Source organism: Cololabis saira, chromosome 4 (assembly GCF_033807715.1).
Source record: "Cololabis saira isolate AMF1-May2022 chromosome 4, fColSai1.1, whole genome shotgun sequence".
Taxonomy (NCBI): domain Eukaryota; kingdom Metazoa; phylum Chordata; class Actinopteri; order Beloniformes; family Belonidae; genus Cololabis; species Cololabis saira.
The window spans coordinates 6,811,548-6,832,511 of NC_084590.1; the positions used below are offsets into that span (position 1 = coordinate 6,811,548).

The 20,964-nt window shown below is 43.8% G+C and overlaps 1 protein-coding gene across 1 annotated transcript in view; it reads left to right on the top strand.

Moving 5' to 3' along the window:
* The window catches only part of snx19b (sorting nexin 19b), a 60,839-nt gene that overhangs the window by 17,640 nt on the left and 22,235 nt on the right, over positions 1-20,964 (top strand). The window contains exon 11 of the mRNA XM_061718707.1: positions 3,799-3,925. Within this exon, the coding sequence (XP_061574691.1) occupies positions 3,799-3,925 (127 nt within the window). The remainder of the gene's footprint in view (positions 1-3,798; positions 3,926-20,964) is intronic.

Genomic DNA, 20,964 nt, shown 5'->3' on the forward strand with positions numbered 1-20,964 from the left:
CTTTGTTTCATCCAATCATAAGAGCGCACCCCACGTGGGGGAAGATTTACTCGTAAACCAATCAGATTAAAGTGGCGGATACACCTGCTGTTTGAACTGCGTTCGCATCCGTTCGCTTAGAAAAGTGATTCAATATTTTGAGTTGGTGGAGTAAAGATAAATAAACAAGACAGCAACACGGGATGGAGAGGAGATCACCGCTCTGCGTTTCTTGTGATCCCGGTAAAGAAAAGTTCTGTGTTAAAAAAAACGTATTTGTGGATCGAGTCACGTCAGGATCGTCTCAAAAGTCACACACAAATCCAGCGCAGCTCACGGACAAAAAAAACCTTTGTAAATCAGGTTATATTTGTGTGTGCATCAAAAATACATTTGTGTATCTTGTCCTACGCACGTGTGAATTTTTCTGTGCATTTGTGAATTTTGTCCTGTGCATTTGTGGATCGGCGTGTGCATTTGTTACTCATGAGACTGCTCTAGCCCCATAATTGTACAGGTATTTTTTTTTGTGTGTTTTCTACACGTTTCTGTTGCGATCAACATCTGGGGAGTTTCCTGCTCATGAGTTTCCTGCCCAGAATTTAACGATTCCTGAACCCCTCTATCCCTTTTGCCTCGTCACATGGTGCTCTATCAGACTGGAAACTGCAGTAAACCACCAGGTTAGTCCTGGATTGTTGGGAGAAGTTAGTCTGGGTGGACAGTTTCATACAACTCAGTGGTTTTGCTCAGAAAAGTCCCATCCAGACCCCGTGGGCAATCAAAAAACTAGGGAGTGGTAGCCTGGTGGCTACAGAGGGGGGCTAGGGTCTGGAGGACCCAGGTTCAAGCCAGGATGGCTACCAAGATAAACCACTTTGGGCAAGCAAGCAAGGCAAGCAAGGCCCTTCACCCTGATTGCTCACCGGGCGCCAGAATAATGGCAGCCCACTGTTCCTAGTCTAACAAGTGATTTGTTAAAAGCAGAGGACAAATTTCGGTGTATTTCCATGTATCATGACAAATAAAGAGATTATTATTATTATTAAAACGCTGGGATTCTCAAAGGGAGCTGAATGTCTTTTTTTTGGCTCTTTTGCCACTTCTAACTGACTGGTGCACTGCAAAAACTCAAAATCTTAACAAGAATATTTGTCTTATTTCTAGTTAAAATGTCTCATTTTTAGTAAAAAAAATCTCATTACACTTGAAACAAGATTCATCACTGGAAAAAACAACAATTTTCACCTGTTTCAAGTAGATTTTCACTTAAAATAAGTAGAAAAATCTGCCAGTGGAACAAGATTTTTTTGCTTGTAATGAGAAGATAAATCTTGTTCCACTGGCAGATTTTTCTACTTATTTCAAGTGAAAATTTACTTGAAACAGATGAAAATTGTCAAATAAGTTATTTTTCTGGTAATGACTCTTGTTTTAAGTGTAATGAGATTTTTTTACTAGAAATAAGACAAATATTCCTGGTAAGATTTTGAGTTTTTGCAGTGTGGGAAGTTTCAATCTTTTAAATCTGAGGAGGAGGACTCAGGATTCACCACCTTGATTTACATGAACAAAAACATCTCTGAAGATGACCAGGTGAACACTGGACAGAAGACAAACCACCCTCGAGGATGATGGGGGAGGGCTTCATCAGTTTATAAGCTAGGAACGCCCCACCAGTCTGTGCAAACTGACAAATTCTTCTTCTTGGTGAAAACACCTGAGAGAGCCAAGCAGAAGGCGCTTTCGTGCGTCGGTGCAAGCCTTTGACGAAGAGCAGAGGTTCTGAACTCCATGAGTCAGGATTTGATCCAGAAATCGATGTGTGAGTGAGCTGAAGCTATTCTGAAGAAAGAAAGAAAGAAACACTGTCCATATTTACTCTGAATAAATGTGAGGTGTTTGCCAAGAAAAGCCTTTGAAAATCAAGCCATGACTTCACTTCCTTAGAAACACGTGTGTTAACAGACTCATGTTTGATGCCATCAGGATGTCTCCAGGTTCTTATGCCACATGGAAAATACCTTCACTGTAGTTATAAGATGGATTTGAAATAAATACAGGTAATTGGCAAAATGAAAAAAACTGTCTTGATTGTGAAAGAGATCTAAGAGAGATCTTTAAAAAAACAAAATTCAGGACAAAATTGATGGAATGTTTCTGTAAAAGGTATCAGTTAATGGAACAATCTGGATACAGAAGCCAAAGAATGCAAATCAAACATTACATTTAAAAGAATAATAAAAGCCAGTTTGATGAAGAAATATCATGATAATTGTTAAGTTAGGTGGGTTTTCTTTATTTTCTCTCTCTTTTTAGCACCATTGGGATATTTTTTTTCTTTGAATCAAAAATGAATACGACTATCTGTTTGACGACAGCTATTTTGTGTTATTTTGGAAGAAAGAAAGAAAGAAAGAAAGAAAGAAAGAAAGAAAGAAAGAAAGAAAGAAAGAAAGAAAGAAAGAAAGAAAGAAAGAAAGAAAGAAAGAAAGAAAGAAAGAAAGAAAGAAAGAAAGAAGTTTAAAGCCCAGCTGCAGTACCAGCGTGTGGCCACGTGGGGGCAGTGTTAACTAAGGCATGAAGTGAAGGTCACGTTCTCCTCAGATGAACGAGACCTGTAACCCTGAAATGGATCAGAATGTTCTGCTTCACTTTACTTTATTCATTTTCAATTCCCAGCCTGTTGCTGCAGTGTGCACAGTCAACATGTGTATGTATATATATATATATATATGTATATATATATATATGTATATATATATATATATGTATATATATATATATATATATATATATATATATATATATATATATATATATATATATATATTGTTTTTTGTATATAAAATTAAATTAATTTCGATTATAATGAAATAGAGTTTATGGGGTAGGAAGTTTTAACTTCTTCCTACTCCTTTTCAAGCATGTTAATTATGATGGATGCATGTTTTTATTCATATTTTTTTCTTTAGTTTTCTTATTTACATTTATTTATTAGGGCCCGAGCACTTACAGTGCGAAGGCCCTATTGTATCTGTAGGAATTGTTATTCTTGTTCTTGTTTTTATTTTTCTCGTTTTTCTTCCGACAAAATGAGGGCCTTTTGCCCCCCTAAACGTGCCCCAAAAGTCACCAAATTTAGCACCAAGCCCGGCCTGGTGAAACATTTGATATTTAATGGTTTGCATTGATGGGCGTGGCCTAATGGCTCAACGGTGCCCCCTAGAAAACTTCGTGCCTCAAGCCCCACAATACGGTTTGACGTACATGCACGAAAATCGGTGCACACCTGTATCATGTCGCAACTTAAAGAAAAGTCTCTTGGCGCCATGGCCGAAACCGAACAGGAAGTCGGCCATTTTGAATGAATCGTGTCATTTTGGCGAAATTTATGCCATTCCTTCGGCAATTAATACAGCCCGAACCGTAACGTGCACCCAGGTGTGTTATACATCAAAATGTGCGTCTCCATCCTGCGACGACGTACATTACTTTTGTCTGTCAAAAGCGTTACCGTGGCGACGCTTTCTGCAATAACTTTTGAATGGTTTGAAATAAAGACGTGTGGGTGGTGTCATCTGACTTGGTTTTGAGTCCTTGAACATAATTGGTGCAAATTAGCCCCGGCCCTCCTTCTGATTGGTTGATATTTGATAGTTCCTATTTTCTGCCATAACTTTTGAATGGTTTGATATAAAGAGTCATGGTTGGTGTCATCGGACTTAGTTTTGATTCCTTGACCTGACCTCACTGCTGTCTTCCAGCATCCACCTTGGAGATGTCTCAGTGAGTTGTGACTTGTGTTGGATGTTGCAGATGAGATGGCGCTGGCTGACGTGGCTCTGAGTGTCCTGCGTCTGCTGATGAGGAACCAGTGGAGTTGGCTGTGCACTGAAAATGTCCAGAGGGCCGTCCGGCTGCTGTTCGGGACCTTCATCAACAGGTAACCTGCTCCCTTCGTTTCACTGAACAGATGTGATCAAAGAACACAAAAAAGAAAAAGAACACTCAAATGCTGATCCACTACACCCCCGATGTAAAGGCCAACCAGCAGACCTGATGGACAGGTTCTGGCTGTGTCCGAACCTCTCCTTAAAGCTTTTAGAGAGATGTTTGGAACTCAGTTGGACCCTGATCCGATCTGTGCTCTCTTTGGTCTAACACCAGAGGAATCTCGAGCTGCCTTACCGGATAAAGCCCATGTTATTACAGCCTTTACGTTTTATCCTGTTCAGATGGAAACAACAAGCGCCTCCATCCTTTTCTCACTGGGTCAACAATGTTATGTATGTTAGGAAACGGTTGTTGTTCGGACCCAGATGTAGGAGAGAGCAGGAGGCAGGAGTTCCAAAAAGCAAAGATTTATTTAATCAAACAAAAGGCGCTGCTTTGCAGGATGGCAAAAACTCCAAGGATAAGAATCAAAAACTACAAAACACATGGGAAACACGGAGGGAGGAAACAGTACGGACCAGCAGGGAGAAGGGAAAGACAAGACCAGATATACACAAGGATTAACGAGACACAGGTGCAGACGATCAGGGCCGATGGGAAACAGGAAGGTCAAACCAGAACTCAAACACAAAGACACGGCTTCAAAATAAAACAGGAAATGTCAAACCCTGACAATTTACTTCTTAAAGTTAGAAAAAATATAATACACACTCAAGGGATCTGCTCAATCTTTTTTCAAAATATGGAGTCCCTTTCTCGACTTCTATTCATTAACAATGAATAGGATGGAACTCACACATGATCGATTGCAGCAGTGAACAATCCCCTCTTTCTTTTTTTTCTTTCTTTTTTGTTGTTTTGTTTTGTTTTTTCCATTTTCCCTTTTGTTCTATTACTCCTCAAGTGTGCTTTATATCCTGTAAACCTATTGGGTGGGTGTGGGAAGTCATGCACATGTTCTGTAATGTTCTGTACTTTTCATCTGTGATAAATGTAAAAAACCAATAACACATATTTACAAGAAAAAAGAAAGAAAAAGAACACATCCAGGGTAGGGATGGGCGGTATGGACTAAAAAATGTATCACGATAATTTCTGGCATTTATCCTGATAACGATAAAAATGACGATAAAAAAATACCAATTCAACTCCACCTTTGTAACTATAAATATATCTCTCTCTCAGATCCGCCATGTTTGTTACACAAAAACCTCATCAACGGGAATTCATCCTTTTTTTTTCCTTTCTTTCTTTCTTTCTTTCTTTCTTTCTTTCTTTCTTTCTTTCTTTCTTTCTTTCTTTCTTTCTTTCTTTCTTCTTCTTTCTTTCTTTCTTTCTTTCTTTCTTTCTTTCTTTCTTTTTCCCTTCCTTCCTTCTTTCCTCCTGCTCTCTCCTTCCTTCTTCCCTTCCTCTTTTCTCCCTTCCTTCCTCCTTTCCTTGTTTTCTCCCTTCCTTCTCCCCTTTCCTTCCTTCCTTCCTTCCTTCCTTCCTTCCTTCCTTCCTTCCTTCCTTCCTTCCTTCCTTCCTTCCTTCCTTCCTTCCTTCCTTCCTTCCTTCCTTCCTTCCTTCCTTCCTTCCTCCCTCCCTCCCTCCCTCCCTCCCTCCCTCCCTCCCTTCCTTCCTTCCTTCCTTCCTTCCTTCCTTCCTTCCTTCCTTCCTTCCTTCCTTCCTTCCTTCCTTCCTTCCTTCCTTCCTTCCTTCCTTCCTTCCTTCCATAAATCAGTTTTACACAAAAACGTCATCAACGGGAATTTATCGTTTTTACCTCGAGATGACAAATTCTTACCGTGAGGAATTTTTTTGACGGTTTATTGTGAACGGTAAAATATCGCCCCTTCCTAATCCAGGGACCACCGTCCAACAACAAAGTTGGTCAGAACATCTGCAGATGCAGGTCAAAGCTCTAACATGCAGAGAAGGTAATCCAGAAACAGCACCGTCCTCTTCGGGTCAAAGCTCGTTACAAATGGACTGAGGGAGAGTGGAAAACGCCATGTTCTCCAGACCGCACACCCAGCTTTGTTATAGGCTGCTCATCATCTGCTTCCATCCACAAGTTTCTTTCCGAGGAGGTCTAAACCGCGTTCAGCGTCCATCACGGTGTCATGACTTTGGTGGTGGAAGCATTCAGGTGCTGGACTGGTCTGATGTCCAGACTTCTCACCACCTGGAAACGTTTGGAGAATCCTAAAATGGAACAGCGTAGATCCAGGACTGTATCAGACCAGGACACACTCCTCTCCCAGACCTCCGTCAGCTGCTCTCTTCAGTTCCAACGGGTTTTTGAGACATCTTTCTGACGTCAAATTCAAATATTTAACATTTGATGTGTTCCCGGTGAATAAAGTAGCAGAACCAGCAGATCCACCAGGACAGGATCCATCGCTGCAGAGCCGTAACCGTCCATTTTTAGAATACGACCATACCCAGAAACTCTGCCCTCTGTGATGTCATAGAGAGCTGGTGTTGAAAAAAACCCTCCGAAGGAAGCATTCCCAGTGGCCCAAACACCAGGGGATAAATAAGACACGTCCACCTCAGTTTTCCTGTTGTAGCAGCAGTAGCAGTAGTTTTTCCTCTAGCACTTGATCCTCATATTACAAACTGAGAATGAAGTACAACAGGAAAAGCCCTATTTCATGTCAAATCTGACACATCTTCTTCTCAGGCGCTTCTTTGGACCAGCTTCATGTCCTGCTTTTACAGGACTGTCTCAGAAAATTAGAATATTGTGATAAAGTTCTTTATTTTCTGTAATGTAATTAAAAAAACAAAACTGTCATACATTCTGGATTCATTACAAATCAACTGAAATATTGCAAGCCTTTTATTATTTTAATATTGCTGATTATGGCTTACAGTTTAAGATTAAGATTCCCAGAATATTCAAATTTTTTGAGATAGGATATTTGAGTTTTCTTAAGCTGTAAGCCATGATCAGCAATATTAAAATAATAAAAAGCTTGCAATATTTCAGTTGATTTGTAATGAATCCAGAATGTATGACATTTTTGCATTACAGAAAATAAAGGACTTTATCACAATATTCTAATTTTCTGAGACAGTCCTGTATATCTTGTGTTTCTCCATGTTGATTACAGACTTTGAAAGTGAAATTAAAGTCTAAAAAATGAACAGTTTCCATATTTTATGGCAGCTGACTTGCATCGTGGATCTGCCTGAGCCTCCTGGGTATGGAAACCAGAAGAAGTAGCGTTTCCAGACATGGCAAACAGCTTCTGACGCTGTCACATGGTGGTTTTCCAAACTCGTCGATCGTCCAAATTAGCGCAAAAGTGCAATGGAAACACATTTTTCACATTTTCACGTCTCCGGCATCAGTAGATGTGACGCCTTTGGTCACATGACCAAACCATGTGATCATTTGAATGATCACCTGCTGCCTTCATCCTCTGCTGAATACTTTAGAACAGCAGTAGTGGCACTTTAGATGATTTGTGGTGGATGTTTTGGTCCATTTTCCTCGAAGTCCAGATGGTCTTCGTTTTGAAAGGAGTCTCGTGGGAAGGCGTTTCACCAGAATTACACTTATTCACTAAGCACTCGTCAATGGAAACGCTGCAGTCTGACATGCTCGGCTACAACAGATGTAAACGGTTGTTTTCCAGCATCCCTGCTGCCCTGCAGACATTTTGGATAACTTTTGCTGATCCTAGTCTGGTTGTTGCCCTGCCTACGTCTCTGATTGGTTTGATGTATACGCAGAGATGTCTCAAGGTACTTTGTATGGATGAAGAAAAAGCTTTAGGATGGCTGACCAGGCTGCACATTTCATGAAAAACAAAAGCTGACTAGTGATTCTGACATTGTTCCTATGTCTGACAAGTTTGGGGCATAATTGAAGGCGTTTAGCTTGAAACTGCTTCGTCCCTGATGAGCGCTCCTTGGGACTATTTATTCTTCTTTCTCCTAACGTACGTCCTTCCTTGCTCCTTCTTCTTCTATGAATGTCCACTTTAGCGGTGAGTGTCTAGGCTTGTATGTACAGGTATGTACAGGTGAACAGCAGATCAGCTGCTCTGAAGTGCTAATGTTTCATTCACTTCAGTCCTGGCAGCGTTTTTCAAACATCCTCGTGTCCATCTTTTGCGAGTAAACCTGGCTGGTGCTGCCGCAGCTTTAAGTGTTTTCAATGGGGGCCTCTTCAGCTAATAAATACGGAAGAGTATTAGTGGCATGCAGGAGAAAAAATATTTGAGAGGGGAAGATTTTTTTTTACTATGCACTTTGAGAAAAAAGTCGAAATGTCGAGAAAAAAGTTGAAATGTCGAGATTAATGTTGAAATACAATTTCCTGAATAAAGTCGAAATTTCGTGGATAAAGTCGAAATTTCGAGAATAAAGTATGAATACAATTTGGTGAATAAAGTGGAAATGTCTCCTCTGGCCGATCAAATCCAGTTAGGAGAGAGACTGACAGCTCTGCAGCAGCAGCTGTAACTAACTAACTAACTTACGGGTACGTTTCTGAAGTTATGCAACTGCATCCATGTGTGATATGTGTTTCAAATCATTATCGTAAAGCCAATTCTTGTATTGTGAACCTTGTTGTTACCAACATTATTCTCGACATTTCAACTTTTTTATTGACATTTCGACTTTTTTCTCGAAGTGCATAATGAAAAAAAAATCTTCCTCCTCTAAAATATAATTTGTATTTTTCTCCTGCCTGGCCTCAATACTCTTCCGTAAATAAATGATGTAAACATCTACATTTTAGGGTGCTGCTACCAGGCTGAGCCAGGTTGGGATATGGAGACACTTGATTCCTGGTCCAGATTCCACCGAGGGGCTGGTTATGGCTGCAGAGGGGATGGAGTCATCACTCACAATGAGTTGATGTTTTAGACCAGGTTTGATTGCGGGCCTGTGCAGCGGACCGGGTCTTCAAAAGTCAGGAGTATTACCAACACCTATGGAGGAATGGTTGCTTCTTATTCTTTCAAAACTTTGCTCTTTGAAGCGTTCAGCCTTACATCGGCACCCCACACGTGTGTGGCAGATGCTTGCATGTCCTGCAGCCGGTAGCGTGCAGCTTTCTCAGGTTGTGGTGAGCTCTGACCTTAGTTTCCCCAGGGTGTCAGGACCAGAATATCGCTGCTTCATACTGATTCCGGCTCCTCTATTTCGAGAGGTTCCAGCAGCCAAGTATGATAGGCCTTGTGCTTTTGTTTGGCCCCGTCTATCTTGGGCAGCACTTTGTCAACATGGCAGTGACAGCTCGCTGCGTGGCTGCAGCGCGGCTGCGGTCCTCTTCATCAGCCGGCTTCTCAGCGCGGCGGGACATGACGGGAACGGCTTTAAACAGAAACAAAGATAAATGAAGCGACAAAACGGGCTTGGGTCTGACCGTTCATAAAGATAAAGCTTGTTTAGGGATGTGTTCTCTGCAGAGAGAAGCAAACAAAGATGATGCAGTTTCACCATGAATTCACAGCTGATTCTTAAAGCTCAGCTCAGTAGTAAAGTGACTTTAGAAGGATGTGCATTCATAGGGGCAAATATTTTGGCTCTAGTGGCCTTTATCCAAAGAGAGAGAACGGGGACAACATGCAGCAAAGGGGCTGGGACTTGAACCTGCGGCCGCTGCAGGAGGACTGCAGCCTCAGTACATGGGCCGCTTGCTTGCCGATGTCCTTGCTGGTGACCTTTCCTTTCCTACTACTACTACTACTACTACTACTACTACTACTACTACTACTACTGTCATTTAGCAGATGCTTTTATCCAAAGCGACTTACATCTGAGACACACACACCATGGAGCAAAGACAAAAAGAAAACTGCAGTCGGGGTTCGTTGATCTTAAATAAGCCTTTGACTCAATAAATCATGACATATTGATCAAAAACTGGGGCGTTATAGTACCAGGGGAGTGGTTTTACGCCGAATGGAAAGTTATTTAAGTAACAGGCAACAATTTGTGAAAATAGGTGACTTTCAATCATCATGCTTGGACATTGTATTTGGTGTCCCCCAGGGGTCAGTATTGGGACCTAAACTACTAGTACTACTACTACTGCTGCTACTACTACTGCTACTGCTACTGCTACTGCTACTGCTACTGCTACTGCTGCTACTGCTACTGCTACTGCTGCTACTGCTACTGCTACTGCTACTGCTACTGCTACTGCTACTGCTACTGCTGCTACTGCTACTGCTACTGCTACTACTACTACTACAGCTACTGCTACTGCTACTGCTGCTACTGCTACTACTACAGCTACTGCTACTGCTACTGCTGCTACTGCTACTACTACAGCTACTGCTACTGCTACTGCTGCTACTACTACTACTACAGCTACTGCTACTGCTACTGCTGCTGCTACTACTACTACAGCTACTGCTACTGCTACTGCTGCTACTGCTACTACTACAGCTACTGCTACTGCTACTGCTGCTACTGCTACTGCTACTGCTACTGCTACTGCTACTGCTGCTACTGCTACTACTACTGCTACTACTACTGTCATTTAGCAGACGCTTTTATCCAAAGCGACTTACATCTGAGACTCACACCATGGAGCAATTAGGGTTAAGGCCTTGCTCAGGGGCCCAAGGTGGTTCATCTTGGTTGCCATTCCCGGGCTTGAACGAGCCCCCCTCTGTAGCCACTAAACTACCACTAGATGGATGGATACCACTGGACTACCACTCCCCTGGTAGTAGTGGGCTAACATGAAATGCGTTGCGCTGAATGATCTTTTTCTGAGCAAAACCAGCTCGCTTTCTTTTCTTGGATGCCACAAGATTCGTGGAAGAGACTCGGTTTCACATCAACATGATCTGCCCCCCTAGCACAGATCCTTTGAACTCCTTGCTGCTCTAAGACCGGTCTCCCTCGTGGGCCAGTCTCCTGTTGAAAGTTGCCATTAGAACAACGATTCCCTGCCAGCTTTTAGCCAGGAACAGGAGGTCGAGGCGTTTGCTGATATCGTATAACAAACAGAGAAAGAAACAATTAATCAAATAACTTTTCCAGACGTGAAACTGGCCGTGGAGCATCACTGGATCAGTGCCAAACCCTTGCTAAGGTCTTATGGCACTTTCCCACTAGTACCTACTCAGCCCGACTCGCCACCATTCGGTTTGGTTCTTTCCCACTAGGGGTCTAACGTGCAGAGTAGATACTTTTTCTGTATCTATTCTGCAGAGGTTCTAAGCGGCTGAGTCGGCTGTATCTGACGTCTGACTACAGACCACGGGGGGTTGGTCGGGGGGTTGGCCCAATCGCACAATTGAGTACGTCACAGCAGCTTCGCTGCAACCTGCCTACGTCTAATCTGAGTATTGAAAAGAAACTAGGGCAAGACGAGACGAGACGAGACGAGGCGTAGCGAGTCGAGTCGGGCTGAGTAGGTACCAATGGAAAAGTGCCATTAGTTTTAACAAGCAGTCAGGTATTCAACAGCTTCTCTGGTGGTGTCCTGTGAAGGATCTCCAGCAGTATGGACTACTGAGTTGCTGGTATCAAGTTATCAATCAAGCAGCGGTTTACAGTGGTTTGGATTCTCCCTTAGGATAGTTCAGTCATCCTTCTCTCAGAGTAGAGTTGCTGCTCTTCCACATCAGGATGAGCCCCTTTAGGAAGGTGTTTCTCCAACAGGGAGAAGACCAGAGTCCTGAAATCATCTGCCATGGCTCCCAGCTCCTTCAGCTGAACCACACTGGAAAATCTGCTAGCAAACATTTGCACCTGGAGCTCTCATTTCAAATGTAGTGTAGGTGGGGAAATCAGGAATGAGTGCTGGGCGCTAATACTACCCGATGCTCAGTTAGCACATACCTGCTGTTACTGAGCTTCATCCACACTAACCCACAACCAGTGAGAGTGTTAGTAAAGTTAACAACACAAAAAAACATATTTGTTTAGAATATGAGCAATTATTCAGCCAGCACAGACACCGGCCAGTCAAAAGTCCATGCCATTAATTATCCATTTACGTATTGATTCATATGATTTTACTTGATGTGGTTCTCTTTTGAGAAGCAGAATCTAGACTGGGCTGATGAGATACATCAAGAAGCTACTGAGCTTTTATTTAAGATTGCATCTTGCAGAGAGCCCTCACACACATGTAAATACCAAGAAAGGATGGTTGCTGGGCTCAAGCATAGATAAACCAGGGTAATGGCAGACAAACACCAGGGCCACATGAGCTGCTTCTTTATCTTCTATAACAGCTTGATGAGAAGCAGCGATGCTCACCGCATAAAACTGCCATAAAGAGGCAGGTCATGGTGCCCTGCTGTGTGGTTTGGACCTTCCTTCTTTGCTGTAGCAGTGCTCTTCAGGGCTCTTAGGGACTCTTCCAGACTCGGTGGGAGCCTTCAGGGCTCCTCTGGACACTTTGAGGCTCTTCAGGACTCTTCAGGAACCTTTGGGACTCTTCAGGAACCTTCAGGACTCTTTAGGACTCTTTGGGATTCTTTGAGGTTCTTCAGCAACCTTCAGGAACTGTTCGGGACACTTTAGCACTCTTCAGGGGTCTTCAGTGCTTTTCAGGGTTCTTTATGATGCTTCTGGGCCCTTCAGCACTCTTCACACCTGTTCAGGACTCTTCGGAAGTATTGAGGGACCTTCGTGGCTTTTCAGGGTTCTTCAGGGGTCTTCAGGACCCTTTGGGGGTTTTGAGGGCACTTTGGGGACCTTCGAGGCACTTTGGCGCCTTTCGGGGCGCTTTGGAGCATTTTGGGGCTCTTTGGGGAACTTTGGGGCACTTCGGAGCACTTTGGGGTTCTTTGGGGCAGTTTGGGGCACTTCAGGGCCCTTTGGTACTTTTCAGGGCGCTTTGGAACATTTTGGGGCACTTTGGGGCTCTTTCGGGACACTTTGGGGCTCTTCGGAGCGCTTTGGGGCACTTTGTGGTTCTTTTGGGTTCTTTGAGGTTCTTCAGAGCACTTTGGGGTTCTTCGAGGCACTTTGGCGCTTTTCGGGCGCTTTGGAATGTTTTGGGGCTCTTTGGAGCACTTTGGGGCACTTTGGGGCACTTTTTTCTGGGCACTTTGCGGCACTTCAGGGCACTTTGTTACTTTTTGGGGCTCTTTGGAACATTTTGGGGCACTTTGCGGCTCTTTCGGGGAACTTTAGGGCACTTTGGGGCTCTTTCGGGAGACTTCGGGGTACTTAGGGGCTCTTCTGAGCACTTTGGGGTTCTTTGAGGTTCTTTGTGGCACTTAGAGGCTCTTCGGAGCACTTTGGGGTTCTTTGGGCCACTTTGGGGCTCTTCGGAGCACTTTGGGGTTGCTTCGGGACACATCAGGGCACTTTGGGTCTTTTTGGGGCTCTGGTAAACAGCTCCTACTATCAACCGTGAGGTCTGTTTACATCGGTGAGTCATCCGTGAAGCTCCCTTGGGGCAAGTGTTGTGAGGCTTTTATTGAATCTGACAGCTGTTTGTTGGGAGGCGAGTAGAAGCTGCACGGAGCAGAAACTCCATCCAAACCAGCCTGCAGCTGCATACTTGTCTGTCAGAATTTAATTTGGAATTGTGAGCTGATAGAGAAAGTGTGTGCCGGAGATGAAGCCAGATGTGTGTGTGTGTCTGTGCGTGAGTGTGGGACAGGTCTGGCTGGAAAAGCCATCTCCTACTCCCATAAATGGCATCCAAGGCGAGGCTCTGGTTTGGGATATGTCTGATTTTTATGGACTGGAAAGTGGGACACTCCAAGATGAATATAGTTTCTTTCTGTTAGACGGCAGTCTGGATGGAAAATCCAGCTGGAGTCAGATTGTTGTTGATGTCTAGATGGACTCTGTATGCTGATAGTGAGAGGAGGCAAACTGCCTTCGCTCCAAATACAAATGAATTCAACCTGCAGAAAAAACGTGTTATTGAAGCCGTATCGGTTCCATAACACCAACCCTAGAAAGTGAAATCCTCAAGCGCTTGTGGTGCCCGGCCCCGGGGGGCCCGCCTCACCTCCTGCACCCACCTGATAGCTATTTTAGTCTGTGCTAGCTCCTGCTAAGCTAACTCATGACTGTGCCAAGGTAGCAGAGCTGCCAGTGACGTCATACATATTCATCCTCAACAACATTCAGACAAAACCTTTATTGATGCTGCTGTCACTCAGATAAAATATAACGGATCAGTGTTTACAGAGGAACTGCAGGTCTGGATCTGGACCCTAGTGGTCTGTAGAGGACCTGCAGGTCTGGATCTGGACCCTAGTGGTCATTGGAGGACCTGCAGGTCTGGATCTGGACAGTGGTCTGTAGAGGACCTGCAGGTCTGGATCTGGACCCTAGTGGTCTGTAGAGGACCTGCAGGTCTGGATCTGGACCCTAGTGGTCTGTAGAGGAACTACAACTTTTGTCTGGCTGTTGTTTTATAAACGTCCTAATCAGAATGTTTGTGGGTTTTTGTCGTACACCCTCTGTTTCTTCTGGACCACATGGGCTGCAAAGATGTGGAGAAACCGGGTCGAGGATAATCCATTTTAGGGCCAATCCCAATACACCCCCTACTTTCTACCACTACCCCTAAAAAAGAAGCCACAGATTTTAGGGCACTTGTAATCTTCCCAGGGCCCTGTCCCAATACTCCCCCTACCCTTACTTTTCAGCACCACCCCTAAATTTTGCTGCTACGTCACTGCGTGGTTTACGTTCGGGTACGTAAGCGACTGTGTAGTTACGTTTGCACAAACGTCACACCATATCAGGAAGCTGAGAGCTAAAAAGATGTTTTAATTTCAGCTGTAGCGCTGTTAATATGCCACTTTATTAAGTTTTAATATTTTTTCAGGCGTAAAAGTAACCGTTAAGATCCCCAACCTGGGCTCAGTTTATCCAAATAACGCCTGTTAAGAAATTTGATCCGAAAATTTCGGGATGAGAACTCGGGAGCTGATTTATGGTTCCGCGTTAAATCGACGCAGAGCCTACGGCGTAGGGTACGGCATAGCCTACGGCGTACGGCACGCTTCGCCGCATAACCTACGCCGTAGGCTCTGCGTTGGTGTAACGCGGAACCATAAATCAGCCTTTATTCTGGTGAGGTTTGAAATAGACTTCGCAACAACGACCAAACGAGTGATTATGTACATTCATTGAGTGAATATTATGAAAGTAAAATATATATTTCTCGCTAGAAATGTAATCAAAACGCATTTTTATGCAGAAACTAACTCAAAATATTGATTTTATTCACTAAAAAATAAGAAATGCCCACCACTAGGTCAGCTAGTGAGCATCTGAAAACCCTCGCTCTGTAGGGCCAGATTGATGCCCCCTAACACTCGTTTTCTCCACTACCACTAGGTGAAAAGAGGAATTGGGACACCACTACCCTCACGGGAACGTGCAAAATTTAGGGGTAGTGATGAAAAGTAGGACAAGGGGGGGGGATTGGGACTGGGCCTTAGTGTTTGTTATTAATCAAACTTTGCAGAGTGGTTCAGGTTTTCTTGGAAAGCCGTTTTGGCCTGAGAATGCGGTCAGTAGCACTGGGAAAGAGCGGAACATTCCAGGTCTGGGGTCCGGAGGACACGTCCCAGGTGTTGATGGACATGCATTCCTGCACCTGGAGCTTCTCCTGGTTCCTCGCCGGGCTCCACGTCCGTCTCTCCACGTCCGTCTCTCCACGTCCGTCTCTCCTGCACCTGTCAAGCAGTGACACGGTTCTTTATTTTTACTCCCTAAAACAGCATATTAATACCTCCATAAACAGTTCCAGTGGCCTGGCGAGGCTCTGTGACAGCGCGATGATGGAGGTGGGGGTGCAGGGGAGGAGGATGGATTTAAACCCTGTCAGCAGCCATCCCAGTCCCAGACAGTGTCTCTCTCTGCGGCCCCGCTCCGGTCTGGCTCGGCTCGCAGCATTAATTAATCCTCAGGGATGTGGCTCGGACTTCCAGCGGGCCTGCTTGGGTTTCAGCAGCGGTGAACAACTTGTTTGGCTGCCTTGAAGCGCTCTCTCCGCGTCTCTGACCACACGGCAGCGTTTGGAGAGGATCCCACAGATGTGGTCAGAGGGCTCTCTCTGCTTTTCTTAGCGGCGTTATTAATGCACTCGGAGGCCACTTAAGCACCATGTCATCATTTGTTTTTACAGTTTTGCGGCCTGGCAGCCGGCTCTGACTCTTCCAGCAGGTGGATTGCTTCAGAGCGCTGGAACAGAGGGAGGGAACAGTTCTCTGGACCTTCTTCAGGTCTTGTTATGTAGCGCATTTAAACGTCCCACCCTTGCTCTAAGAGCCCATGTCTTATTCTGGGTTGGGGAACCGTGCCAGTTCCCGTAGAGACCATAGACGGTAACGAGGGAGCTGGGGTCCCCCGCTGGTTTCTGAGGCCCGGTGGTGCTGCTGCGTTAGCGGCGGCTGACTCCACCCAGGACACGGTTGGTCCGGACACGAGTGAGCCGGCCGACAGGCCCAGCCTGATGGTTAAAACCCCCACGCCCCCTTACCTCACTAACCACCATAGACATATACACGTAGACGCCCCATCGAGCGCTGAGTCGTACGTCAGCGTCACCGCCATATTGGATGTTCAAGTTTGCGCTGTAAACTAATACAAGTAAATGGACTTATTTTCATAAAGCGCCTTTCTACAAAGAAATGTACGCTTTACGTCTCATTTATTCATTCACACATGCACTAATATACTTGGGAAACAGTAAGGCACCATATATAATATATTTAATTTTCTCAGATGGCAAAAATAAGAACTTTATTGATCCCACCTAGGAGTAATTCATGTTATATCAGCTATAGAGAAGATAGAGTGCCAAAAAACAATATATATCCCCCCTCACAAAAATAAGAAAAATAGAGAAACTTATTTTCTCATCAACAAAACATATTTTAAATTTTTCAAGTAACAAAATAACATATTTGAACCATTTTTCAGACAATAAAACAACATTTGAACCATTTTTCAGAAAAAAATAACATTGGAACCATTTTTCAGACAATAAAATAACATGTTTTGTTGATGAGAAAATATGTTTGGATTTTATTTAAGATTGCATCTTGCAGAGAGTTGAAATGTTGAGAAAAAAGGCGACATTTTTCGTCTTTATTCTTGAAATCGTGTTTCAAACATTAATTTTGACATTTTGACTTTTTTCTCAAAATTGTATTTCAACATTATTCTCGACATTTCAACTTTTTTCTCGAAATTGTATTTCAAGATTAATCTCGACGTTTCGATTTTTTTCTCGAAGTGCACAATAAAAAAATAAAAATAATTCTCCTGCATGGCCCTAATACTCTTCCGTAGCTACTCCTGACATGAATCAACATGAACGAATGTTTTATCCAGTCAGACTTCAGCTTTCAGAGGTTCTGCCTGAACATTTCCACCAGTGACCAGCGAGTATCTCTCAGCGTTGTGACGCGGCGTAACAGAGATCTGTCCTGGCTACAGGAGCAGATTTAGGAGTGGTGTGCTGTTATTTCTGTAGTGGAGCTGCTGGTGCAGCGTGGAGAGGAGTGATGGCAGGGCCGTGGCCTCCTGCTCCGAGGCCCCGGCCTCCTCCTGTCAGCAGGAGCTGCGACCTCGCTGGACAGGCTGTTCCTGTCCTGAACCACGTCAGAGCCAGTCCTCGCGGTGGTCCGACGGGTTTATGAGTTTCCAGGGACACGTCACTGGCCTTTGTTTCATTCCCACGGGCATTCCTGAGGGATGGATCCCCCCCCGCTGCATCTCAGGGGAATCTTAACGCCCTATAAGGGCCTGTGCAGCAGTTGGAGCTCTTCCTTTAAACTGAACTGATCCTGTGTGTGAAAGCAGAGGAAAGATCCCCTGCTCTGGTGTCTCGGTGATGCAGGAAGAACCTCCGGACAACCACCTGACTTTACTGAACAGAAATACACAATCATCATTGATGAACTGATCACCTTCATTAATGAACTGATCATCGTCATTGATGAACTCATCATCCTCATTGATAAACTGATCGTCATTGTTGAACTGATCATCTTGATTGATAAACTGATCATCGTCATTGTTGAGCTGATCATTTTCATTGATGAACTGATCACCTTTAATTATGAACTGGTCATTTTCATTGATGAACTGATCATCTTTATTGATAACCTGATCATGGTCATTGATGAACTGATCATCTTGATTGATAACCTGATCATGGTCATTGATGAACTGATCATCTTGATTGACGAACTAATCATCTTGATGGATGAACTGATCATCTTTATTGATGAACTGATCATTTTTATTGATGAACTGATCATCGTCATTGATGAACTGATCATTTTCATTGATGAACTAATCATCTTTAATGATGAACTGATCATTTTCATTGATGAACTGATCATGGTCATTGATGAACTGATCATCTTTATTGATAACCTGATCATGGTCATTGATGAACTGATCATCGTCATTGATTAACTGATCACTGTCATTGATGAACCGATCACCGTCATTGATGAACTGATCACTGTCATTGATGAGCTGATCGCCATTGATGAACTGATCATCTTTATTGATGATCTGATCATCGTCACTAAGGAACTAATCACCATCATTGATGAACTGATCATCTTTATTGATGAGCTGATCGTCATTGATGAACTGATCATCTTTATTGATGAGCTGATCGTCATTGATGAACTGATCATCTTTATTGATAAACTGATCATGTTCATTGATGAACTGATCATTGATGAATTGGTCATCAGCTGCTGTCCAGACCTCAGAAAAGCAGATGTTTTGTCGGTTCGTTGGTCAAGGACATTCAGCTGTGTGTCAACACGATGCCAAGAGGGAATGACATCAGCAACAGTCCTAGAGAAACAAAACTTTATGCATATCAATCTGGTAAACATTATAAGAATATTTGGAAGTGTTCACCAGTGAGAAAGATTATTGACGACTGTCTTGAAAATATAAGACAATTCTCATTCTGTGGACGTCCCAGAATTCACACCGTGCAACGTTAAAACAGAGCCAGACCATTGTTGGGGTACATGTTGTTTTTCATCTGAGCTTGATACTCAGACACAAAGCCATCCGATGGTAATTGGGATGTTTTAGGTATTACTTTTATCATATGTTTCCTGTCTACTGCCATGTCTGGATCTGGGATTTCTTCTGTTGCTGGGTAAAGTTGGTCAAAGTTGGCCCCATTGTTGCTGGCCTGTGTAATCATCTCAAAGGAATATATTTTTGGTTATGCAGATCTTTAGAAGTCGTGAAACTCGGACCGGCGTTGCTCAGTTGGTTTTTATTTGGCACCAGGGCCAGAAGTGGCCATGAAATCCTCCCACCAAGCTTGTTATTGTCCACACTCTTGATAAAGTTAGATGGAGGCGAGTGCTGAGTGCTTCAACACCTCGGGGACGTTGATAAATGATAAACACAGGTCTAAATAGGTCCAGTAGCAGGATGAAGTCACCGGTTGATGTCCTGGCCCAGTCATATCCCTGGTGTCTGTTTTCATCCCTCACCTGAGACGTGGATCCACTATCACCCTCCGGCTCCCGGCTCCACAGACATACTTGTGCAGTGACATCTCGTCTGTCGAGATCTGGCTGGAGGCTTATTAGGGCTCAAGTGGGCCCTGGACCCACCTGCCTGTGTTGACCTTAAATGGTAACTGGAGGAAACGCTGCTGCGGTCCAGCACAAACAGCGCTGTCCAACAGCTCGGACTATGTTCCACCCAGATTTAAATGTTGTTCAAAACTTGTTGACTTCAAAACGTCTCGCTTCCATCTCGATTGTCATTGATTAACTGTTGGGTCCCTTGTTCAGCTGATTGGGAGCCAACGGTGAGGGACAGGTACCAGCCATTGGCTCCCAGAGATGCGCCTGAAGGCTGGTAACACTGGTAACACCCAGTCATGTTCCTTCTGGTACAGCAGTGTTGATCATCTTTATATCCTGATACATGCAAGCATTGGATGGAAGTAGAGCCCTGCGCGGGACTGTTTTCTTCATCCCGCTCATTACCGCCCGTTCCTGCAGTGTTTACATCCACTCCCGCCCGCTCCCGCAAAACTTTGAGAATTCATGCCGCTCAATAATAGAGATGCATTGATTTTGTCTCTTCTCCCGTCCCGCAAGAGAAATGTCCTGGACAAATCTATCTGATTTCATGTTATGATCATTGTGGAGCTTGATGGATGATTGACAGTTCATAGGTCACCTGACCGAAAGTTAGATGCAAATCCATCATTGTCATCATCGCAAAGCTGTTTCGCCTTTCGTGCACCCATCAATTATGTGGCTGAGGTTATAGGAATGAGGCTGTGAGTGGCTCAAATAACACTAATAAATAACATAAAATAGACAAAGTTAACGAATGAAACAAATTAATTTAACAAATTAATCACTTGGCCATTACATTGGTGTGGAGGAAGAGAATGTTGCTGACCGACTGAGGTTCCAATCCCTCGTTTCTCTTCAAAGATGCTCCACAGACACTAAACACAGTTTCTCCAAATATCTGACTGGCCTTGCTTTGTCTTTGTCTTGTAAAGACTTTGTTTGAGGTTCTTTAACACGTCATTGATTTATATCTTGTCACTAGGCTACATCCAGATCCTGCAGTGTTTTTTTTTAGCCGCCCGCAGCAAAGTTCAAACCGCCCGCTACCGCCAGATTTCCCAATGCAGCCCTCTAGTAACAAGTATTCAAAACATCTGTCTTCCATCTCGATTGTCATTGATTAACTGTTGGGTCCCTTGTTCAGCTGATTGGGACCCAACGGTGAGGGACAGGAACCAGCCATTGGCTCACAGAGATGCGCCTAACGGCAGTACTGTTATAGTAGTGATACAGTAGTGTTATAGTACTGTTACAGTAGTGATACAGTACTGTTACAGTAGTGATACAGTACTGTTACAGTAGTGATACAGTAGTGATACAGTACTGTTACAGTAGTGATACAGTAGTGATACAGTACTGTTACATTACTGTTACAGTAGTGATACAGTGGTGTTATATTAGTGATACAGTAGTGATACAGTGGTGTTATAGTACTGTTACAGTAGTGTTACAATAGTGTTACAGTAGTGATACAGTAGTGTTACAG